General features: G+C 41.7%; 1 protein-coding gene across 1 annotated transcript in view; it reads right to left on the reverse strand.

Annotated features, from left to right (window-relative positions):
• Nucleotides 1–3,300, reverse strand: part of MYO5C (myosin VC) — a 91,645-nt gene extending 88,345 nt beyond the window's left edge. The window contains exon 1 of the mRNA XM_058541594.1: nt 3,148–3,300. Coding sequence (XP_058397577.1) covers nt 3,148–3,174 — 27 coding nt within the window. The 5' untranslated portion in view covers nt 3,175–3,300. The remainder of the gene's footprint in view (nt 1–3,147) is intronic.
• Nucleotides 3,301–10,553: the final 7,253 nt, after the last annotated feature.

Raw genomic sequence — 10,553 nt, forward strand, 5'->3', positions numbered from 1 at the left:
CCTCTGCCTCCTCTCCCTCCCTAAACAGATGCATTCCCCAGTGCCCCGTCTTGGCCCTCTTCTCTCCCTTGGAGAGGTCCTCACTGCCTGGGCTTCTCCTACCACGTCTGGGCAGAAGACTCCCGGCCCATCCTCTACACCAACCTCCAACCACCGAGGGCACTGCCCCTTACCACTTAACCCCTGTGGGTACAAAATTTGCCTCACGACTTTCCTAAGAAATCTCCCCTCCTTCTGATGTCCCCAACTGTGTCAATGGCACCACTCTGCTCTCAATCATCCAGATGCTAACCACCATGTCATCCTTGGCTCGTCCCTCTCCCTCACACTCCCCAGTCCAGTCTCTCATCCTTACCTACCTCCACACACTCTCCAGACTCTGCCTCCATCCTCCATGTCCAATAGTGCAGCCCTAATTCTTTCCGGGACACAAAGGATGACCTGAGAATTCAGACAGCTCACTCCAGCCTCTGGCCCCCAGGCACAGAGTCCCATGGGCACTGCTGGCATGCCCAACTTCCTAAAACACTTCCCTTGATCCTGTCGTCCCCACTCAAACCCTTCACCGGAGTATAAAGCCCGGACCTAACTCTTCAGCAGTCATGACCCTCACCTTCTTAGCTCTATCACCCAGCAGGCTCCTCCATGCCACTAGTCCTTAGCAGACTGAATTACTGGATATTTCCCAGTAATCAGAAAACTCTGAGAGGAAAGACTACCACTTTAAAAAATATCTTCCTATTCTCCCCAAGCATAATGTTTTACATACAGAAATTCCTAAATAAATGTTTCGTGGGAGAGAATATGCCTATCTTCAACGACTACGCAGGAAGGGAGATCAGACGGGGCCAGGCAGGTAAGAGCAGTGCAAAGTGGATGAGGTATGGCAGCATGGAGGTCACGGGGTGGTGCAGCCGTCACACAGGAATTGGCTGCCACACAGGGGTTTCGGAGTGGACAGCCCACCCGTCACCCTGCAGCAGGGTCACTGTTTGCCTCTGAGTGCAGAAATGGGTTTCAGGTTGTTTTAAAACATTGTGTGGCTAAGACTGTGCAAAGAAACAGAGCACCCCTGGGGGTTAAATGTGGCCAAATGTGGTCCTCAGTCACAAGCTTTGACTTAGGCCAATCCTGTGTGCTGGCACAATCGGGATGGATCGGCAGAGGTGGGGTGAGAGGGTAGGAGGGTGGGGGGGAGTGGAAGCGAAGCAAGGAAGAGGGTTTAGATTTTGTCTCAGTTGAAGAAAGAACTCTTGAGGGGCCAGCTCCATGCTGTAGCGGTTAAGTGCGCGCTCCGCTGCTGGCGGCCCAGGTTCAGATCCCGGGCGCGCACCGATGCACCGCTTGTCAGGCCATGCTGTGGCGGCATCCCATATAAAGTAGAGGAAGATGGGCACAGATGTTAGCCCAGGGCCAGTCTTCCTCAGCAAAAAGAGGAGGATTGGCATGGGTGTTAGCTCAGGGCTGATCTTCCACACACAAAAAAAAGAACTCTTGAACAAAGCAAGCTCTCCAAAACCTAAGCAGGCAGCTTCACAAATGGGGGAGCTCCCCACCTCTGGAACTGACAAAGTGGAGGCTGACTGACCACCTGGAAGGGAGGTGGCAGCCAAGGAGCACAGGTGTCTACCTGGACACAAGGTGGGTAGGGAAGGCCATCAAGGCTCCTTCTGGCCCCAGGATTCTCAGAATCTCTATCCATCCAAGCTCGTCTCTAGAAAACTCTTCCATATCAGTTTTCCTACATTGTGGCTGGTAGCTAGTTGGTATTTAATAAATATTTGTGACGTGAGGCACTTGATGGTAGGGATGCTCACACTTGTGTATTTTTGCTTCATGAAAAATTGTTACTTAAAATAGGTTAATCCTCAACAATTTTCTCTGTCCTCCAAAGAACATTCTAAGAATAGTTTTGTCCAAGAATTTTCTTTTATCTCCAGTAAGCTGAAGACCCAAGAAGTACTGTTGAATATCTGATGGCTCACGTTCTTACTGGTAAAACTATTCTAATAGAACTAGGGCAATTCAAACACTGTCAATTTGGAACTCTAGTTAATGGGAACGTATTGAGGGGAAAATACTGTTTGGTTGATTTGTATTTGTGCTGTTACTAATTAAGCACAGTAGAAGAAAAAAAGTTTGCTTAAACCATTGAAACGTAATTATTTACAGCTATCTTTTATATCTACAGCAAACATGCCTTTTTAAATATAAAACTAGGGTATGTGTCAGGAGAAGTAGATGGATTCTGGTCTCATTCACCTGAATATTGGGGACCAGAGATTTCCCCCGCTGGGGCGTAGGAGGATCCTGCTTTATGGCTATTCAAATGGATTTTTTTCAAAAAGGCCAACACTCTAGCACTCTTTATCCAAATAATTAACCAAGCTCACCTCAGAGGGTTCTGGGCACCTTGTGGGAATGCTGCCCTTCCTAGATAAGGGGAGGAACCCTCAGCGTGGGGGAAGAGGAGGTTTTGGAGGAATGCTCTAGAGTGTCTCCTGGACATGAATGTCTCCAGAATGTATGCGAAAGGCGTTTTATAAACTGTAAAGCACCGTATAAATGTTAGGTGACTAACCTGTGACTGCACGTCAGGACCCCTGGGTTCCCAGAAGCCCTCAACTTCTACCACGGGTGAAGCTCTGTAGCTTCGGGCACCAGATGAACTTAAAAGCACGTGCAGGCATTTTGAAGACCCAGGAATTCTAGAACGCATCCTGAATACTACGGTCCTAAACTTCTGTGCCAAGTTGTTCAAGCGGCTCCCAGGTGGGGCAGAAAGATTACGGATGGTGGTGTTCGCCCGCGTGTGAGATTTCTACGTCCCCCTGGGCAACTCTGAGTCCACCTCTAGCGCGAGAGGAGGGGGCCTAGGGTCGCGGGAGGCGGGGACGGACGCGCGACCCCTGGACACCGGGAAGTTGCGACCCGGAGAGGCAGCCCCTCCCACTCGATCTCCCACCCAGAGGGGACCCAGGCTCCCGGCGGCGCCTTCCCTGCGGACGGGGACCGGAGCCCCGCGGGGGCGACACTGCGCGGGCCCTCCCCGCGGCGAGCGCGCCAGGTGCACAGGTGTGGCCCGGGCGCCAGGTACAGTCAGCATTCGCGCCAGGCCCGCTCCCTCCCGCGCGCCACCCTGCCTACCTGCGTGTACAGCTCGGCCACCGCCATGGGCGAGAGGGGCCGGCGCAGCTCGAGGGCCGCGGCGGTGCGAGGCTCCGGGTCCGGTCTGCGGCCCTGAGGCCCCGGGCAGCAAGCTGTTGGCGCGGGCGGCGCGTCAATCAGCGCTGGGCCATCTCGCGGGAGAAGTTTTCCAGCGATCGCCTAACTTTCCCGAGGGCTGGCGTCCCCGGGAGAAGAGCGTCGCGGATTGGTCCATCCCGGCCCAGCTTGGCGAGGCCTCGCTGCCATTGGCTGGGGCGGTGGCTGCGGGCAGGGCGCGACCCTCCTCCCGGCAAGTTCTCGGCGGTCAAGTAGGTCCACCTGGCGCGGGGGCTGAGCGATTGGCCGAGCACAGCCACCGTGGGGCTTCGCTGGCTCTCGGAGGCAGCAAACAGGTGTGTTCTGACGCGTTCCCGGCCCGAGTTCTAGCTCCCTTAGGTCGCAGCGTGTTTACTGGAAAGAGCAGAGGATATGACCATGTCCCTAGAAAACCTAAGAAAATCAACAAACTACTAGAATCTGTTCAGCCAGGTGACCATATTCAAAATCAAATATAAAAATGAAAATTTTTCCTTTATATGAGCAACAACCATTTAGAAAATATGATATAAAGATAGAAAATAAGATATTTACAATATCAACGAAAATATGAAGTGTCCAGAGATTAACAAAAATGTACTTGGCCTTTGTGGAGAAAGTATTTAAATTTCTCTTCAAAGGCATAAAAGAAGGCCTGAATAAATGGGGAGACATACCATTTTCATGGATGGGAATATTTAATACTGTACAGATGTTAACTGTACCCAAATTAATGTAGAAACCTAACATAATTGGAATCAAAATCCTAGCAGGACTTTTGGAGAATTGTAAAATGAGTTTATTTTTTATATGAAATAAAAATCCATGTATAAATAAGACAGTTCTCAAAGCAAAGAACAAAGAGGGGAGATTTGCCCCACCATGTGTTAAGCCATAGCCATTAAAACAGTGTGATACTAGCATGCGAATGGATAAATGAAGAATGGAACAGAATGGAGTCCACCAATAGGGCCCTGCATTATATGGTGGCCTTGAGGACCAGTGGGCGAAAGAAAAGATTATTTAGTAGATAGGCCCATTATGTGGGATAAAAATAAAAGTGAATCCATGGCAAACACTACATCCAAAAATAAACTCCAGATGGATTCATGATGAAAACTTAAAAGTAAAACCAGGAAATTATTAGGAAAAACTGAGGGATAATATCTCTCAAACGTTGGGTTAGGAAAGAATGTCTTAAGATAAAAGCACAACCATAGAAGGAAAAAATGATGGATTTGAGGTCATCAAAATGAAAGATTTCTGTTCAGTGAAGAACACCATTCACAAAAAGAGGCAACAGAGTAGGAAATGTATTTGCAATGTAAACAACCAACAAATGATTAATATCTATAATATTAATCTAGAATATATAAAACTACTGTAAATAGGTTAAAGAAAAGATAGGAAGTCCAATTTTTAAAAATTGGAAATTGACAGGAAATTAATAGACAGTTTGCATGTGGGGACACTCAAACGACTGATTAGCATATAAAGAGATGTCAACTTTATTAGTGATCAGAGAAATACAAGTGAAAACAACGAGCTATCACTTGACCCATCAGATTGGCAAAAATATGTAGGTTGGACAAAACAAATGCTGCCCGGGACGTGAGAAAGTAAGAACTATTTTGCTCCCACAGCTGGTGGGAACTAGACTGATACTGCCATTCTAGAGAGCAATTTGAGAATATCTAGTGAAAATAAGTTTAGGCAGAAAAATTCTCACATAGTTACCCACAGAGACAGTGAAGTAGGTGTTCATCACAACACAGTTATATATCAAAGTTGGAAACACTTAAATATCCATCAGTAGGGGAATGAATTAGTACAATAGTATATACATACAATGTACAACTCTACAGCTGCTAGTAGGAATGGACATGTTCTACCTGTATCACTCAGACATAGAAAACAATGTTGAGTATATGTCTAGCACAAGTCTTTATATATATTTAAAAACGAAAAAAACTGCAATACTGTGTATTGGATACAAGTTATGCAAATAAAAATGTGGATGATAAATTACAAAGGCATCCATTAAATATGCAAAAAGTGAGATTGGGGATAAAGAAAAAAGGGGATTCTCCCCTAAATTTAAAAGGGCCTGGCACTGACCAAGAGTGATAGGTGTCACAAAAAGAAGATTAGGGTAAATTCAATTTTGGGCACCTATTGTCCAAAATAATAACATAAAGAAAAAGAAAAGATGTAAAGTGGGTAGGGACAGTTGCCTGGTTGCTCAGAGTCAAGAAGGGAATCTAAAGGTCTAACTGCTTTTTCTTTAAATAAAATTTTTATTGAAGAATAAGATTATATACAGAAAAGTACACAAATAATAAGTGTACAGCTCACTGTATTCTTACACCTGGAACACATCAACACACCCAAGTAACCACCACCCAGATCCAGACAGAACATTTCCAACATCTCCAAACCTTCTGTGTCCCTTCAAGTCATTACCCCTCAAAGATAACCACTGTTATGACTTCTGTCACCATAGGTTACTTTTGCCTGTTTTGGATGTTTTTATAAATGGAATCATGTGAGCAACTTTTTTGCCTCTGGCTTTTTACATGACATTTATCCATGCTGTTGCATGTAGCCATAGTGTGATATTTTTTGTTCCTGCGTAGTATTCCATTGTATAAATATTCTACAGTTTATTTATTCATTCTCCTATCGATAAATATTTGGTTGTTTCAGTTTGTGGCTCTTATGAATAATGCTGCTATGAACATTTTTATATGGGTCTTTTGATACACAGATATATGCATTTCTGTTACATATATAAAAGGAGCAGAACTGCTGGATTATAAGGTATGCAGTGTTCAACTTTAGTAGATATTGCTAAAGAGTTTTAAAAAATTATATCAATTTCTATTTGTATCAACAGTGTATGAGAGTTTCAGTTGCTTAATATCCTCACTAACACATGACCTCAGTTTTTAGATGTTAGCCCCTCTGATGAGTGTGTTGTGATATCTCCTTGTGGTATCAATTTGCATTTCCATGGTAACTTTTTTTTTTTTATAGTAAGGAAGATCAGCCCTATGCTAACATCTGCCAATCCTCCTCTTTTTTTGCTGAGGAAGACTGGCCCTGGGCTAACATCTATGCCCGTCTTCCTCCACTTTATATGGGACGCCGCCACAGCATGGCTTGCCAAGCGGTGCGTCGGTTTGCGCTCGGGATCCGAACCGGCGAACCCGGGGCTGCCAGCAGCGGAGCGCATGCACTTAACGGCTTCCGCCACCGGGCCGGCCTACCATGGTAACTATTTATTGACCACTTTGGTATTCTCTTTTGTGAAATGTCTGTTCAAGTCTTTAGTCTATTTGAACTGCTATTTAAACAGATATTCAGCCAGTTCTATTTTCAGCGCTATGCCACTTTCAGTGTTACTTGCTGCCTCTGAGTCCTATTCTGGAGATTTTCAGAGTTCTGTCATGTGACCTGGATTACTTTGGGGCTCCCTACTCTGCCAGTTTAGATTTCAGCCTTCTTGGGTCATGAAAGTAAATGACGCTTGTCTGACTCCTCTTTCATTCTCTTTCTCTTACTGAGTTTATCATTTATTGGAGCTTCTGGAGGAAGGGGAGGTAAATACAAGAATTAAATCCATCTTTCTTTATATATTTTGGTCACAAATCATCAATCCTTTACCGGATATGTGATTTGCAAATATTTTCTCCCACCGTGGATTGTCTTTTCATTTTCTTCACGATGTCCTTTGCAGCGCAAACTTTTAAATCTTAATGAAGCCAGTTTATCAATTCCTTTTCTTTTATGGATCATGCTTTTGATGTTGTATCTAAGAAGTCTTTGCCTAGCTTAAAATCACAAAGATTTTCTTCTAGAAGTTTTGTAAGTTTAGCTCTTACATTTAGGACTATGAACTTTTTTGGATTAATTTTTGCGTGTGCTATTGAGGTAAGAGTCTAAATTAATTTTTTATTTTTTTTTACATTTGGATATTCAATTGTTCCAGCATCATTTATTGAAAAGAATTGAACTGAATTGCCTTGGCAGCCTGGTCAAAAATCAATTGACCATAATTTCTGGATGTTAGCTTCTGTTCTGTTGATTTTTATGTCAATACTTAGGTCAGTACCATACCTGTCTTGAGTACTGTGGCTGCATGGTAAGCTTTGAAATTGGAAAGTGTAATTCTTCCAACTTTGTTTTTCTTTTTCAAAATTGTTTTGACTATTCTGAATCCTTTGCATTTTCATATAAATTTTAGTTTCATCTTGTTAATTTCTACTAAAAATCGTACTGAGATTTTGATAGGGACTGTGTTGAATCTATAGATCAATTTGGGGAGAATTGCCATCTTAACAGTACCAAGTCTTCTAACTCATGGAATGCCTCTCCGTTTAGATCTTTAATTTCTCTCAGAAATGTTTTGTAGTTTTTAGGGTACAAGTCTTGCACTTCTTTTATTATATTGATTCCTAGGCATATTATTTTTTTTGATGTTAATATGAATGTTTCCTTAATTTCATTTTCAGATTGTTTATTGCCAGTATATAGAAATATAATTGATTTTTGTATATTGATCTTCTATCTTATGACCTTTTCTGGATTAGTTTATTTAGTTCTAGTAATTTTTTTTTGTGGATTCCTTAGGATTCTTCACATATAAGGTTATGTCCCTTGGAAATAAATACATTTTTACTTTTTTCTTTTCAATCTGGGTGCCTTTAATTTTTTTTCTTTGGTGCCTTATTACATTGGCTAGAACCACCAGCACAATGTTAAATAGCAGTGGTAAGAACAAATAGACATCCTTGCCTTGGTCCCAATCTTAGGGGAAAATCATTCAGGCTGAAGAAGTTCCTCCTATTCCTAGTTTGGTATGAGATTTTAAAAAAAATTCTTGAATAAATGTTGGATTTCGTTAAATGCTTTTTCTGCATCTCTTGAGGTGATTGTGTGGGTTTTGTCCTCTATACTTTTGATATGTTATATTACATTGATTGATTTTTGAATATTAAACCAACTTTGCAGGGCTAGGATAAATCCCACTTGGTCATGGTGTATAATCCTCTTTATGTGTTGCTGGATTCAGTTTGTAATGTTATGGAATGAATTTTGCATCTATCTTCATGAGGGATATTGGTCTGTAGTTTTCTTGTGATGTATTTTGTCTGGCTTTGATATCAGGGTAATGCTGGCCTCATAGAATGAGTCAGGAAGTAGTCTCTCCTCTATTTTATGAAAGAGTTTGTAAAGAGTTGGTATTATTTCTTTAAATAGTTGATACAAGTTACCAATAAAGCCATCTGGGCTGGGCTTTTCTTTATGATAAGATTTTAAACTACTCATTTTTTTTCCACTTGTTATAAGTCTGTTCAGAGATTTATATCTTATTGACAGTATTCATAATTTTTGCCTTTCTAAGAATTTGTCCATTTCATTTAAGTTGTGTAATTTGCTGGCGTAAAGTCATTCGTGGTATTCTATTATAATCCTTTTCATTTCTGTAGGATCTCTGTAGCGGGCCAGGACTAGGGTGAGACATGAGAAGCCTAGGGTACAAAATTCGAGGCACCCACTCTCAGGTGTTGACCCTGTATTTGGGTGCCCCTGAGAGTAAGTGCCTCCTTAAATTTTGCCTCCTTAAATTTTGCCTCCTAAGTGCCTGTTTGCCTTATCCTAGTCTTGGCCCTGCTCAGGAATGATGTTCCCTCTTTCATTCCTGATTTTGGTAATTTATATCTTTTCTCTTTTGTGTAGTCAATCTGGATAAAATTTTGTCAATTTTATTAATCTTTTCATTGGTTTCATTGATTTTCTTTTGTTTTTCTGTTTTCCATTTCATTGATCTCCCCTCTAATCTTTATTATTTCCTTCCCTCTGCTTGCTTTGGGGTTAGTTTACTTTTTCCCCCTAGGTTCTTAAGGTAAAATCTTAAGTTATTGATTGGAGACATGTCCTCTTTTCTAATAAAGACATTTAAAGCTTTCAGTTTCCTTCTATGACCTGCTTTGGTTACATCCCAAAACATTTTTGTTTTCTTTTAGTTCAAAATATTTTCTAATTTCTTTTGTGATTTCTTCTTTGTTATCTGGAGGTCTCTTATTTAATTTCCAAGTATTTGGGGATTTTGAAAATTTCTTTCATTCGTTGATTTCTAATTTAATCCATTCTCTGCTGTGGTCAGAGAACATGCTTTGTGTGATTTCAATACTTTTAAATGTACTAAGACTTATTTTCTTGTCTTGCCTATGATGTATCCTGGAGAATGATCTGTATATACTTGAAAAAATATGGATTGTGCTGTTGTAGGGTAGAGTGTTCGCTAAATGTCAGACCAAATTGGTTGATAGTGTTTTCAAGTCTATATTCTTGCTGATTTTCTGTCTAGTTGTTCTATTGAGAATGGATATTGACGACTCCAACTATTATGGTTGAGTTGTCAATTTCTCTTTTCCATTTTGTCAAATTTTGCTTTGTGTATCTTAGGGCTCTGTTAGGTATGTACAGATTTTTTTTTAAACAAGGGCTCAGGCTAGGATTCTTTCTTTCTCACACAGAAGATGGGCAGAGGGGCATGTTGGGGCTCCGTTCCAGACCACTTGACCACATCTAGCAGCAAAAGAGCCTGGGAAATGTACTTTTGGGCTGAAAGAAGGGAAAATGGAAAGAAGGGAAAAAGGAGCAGTCTCTAACTGCCTCTCTTTGGGAAACCCTGGGCAAGTTGGGGAGTGGGCAGACACTGCAAGGGAATCATGGTGGAATGGGAACCAAGAAATAACACTCACTGAGATCTAGATCTGGTGAGGAATAACTTGCATCAAGATCTGGGCCAGGCTCCCTACTGAGAGTGTCTGTGGATCTAAATGCGGCCCCACTGGGCTCAGCTACTGTCCCCATTTCTTTTTTCTCCTTCCACCACCAACTGCCTGCTTCTCTTCATTTACCCAGTATACATTTACAATTGTTATATAGTCCCAATAAATTGACTCTTTTATCATCATGAAATGTCCTTTTTCTGTAGAAATTTTTCTTGTCTTAAAGTCTATTTTGTCAGATATTAATATCACCACTCTAGCTCTCTTATGGTTACTGTTTTTATGGTATATCTTTTTCTCTCCTTTTTTTTTTCCCAACCTATATGTGTTTTGAATCTAAAGTGTGTCTCTTATAGATAGCATATAGTTGGGTCTTGTATTTTTTTTTAATCCAGTCTGACAGTCTCTGCCTTCTGATTGAAGCATTTAGTCCATTCACATTTAATGTAACCATTGATATGGTTGGATTTATGACTGTCATTTGTTGTTTTCTACATGGCTTATGTCTTT

The sequence above is a fragment of the Diceros bicornis genome, chromosome 5 (assembly GCF_020826845.1).
Source record: "Diceros bicornis minor isolate mBicDic1 chromosome 5, mDicBic1.mat.cur, whole genome shotgun sequence".
Taxonomy (NCBI): Eukaryota; Metazoa; Chordata; class Mammalia; order Perissodactyla; family Rhinocerotidae; genus Diceros; species Diceros bicornis.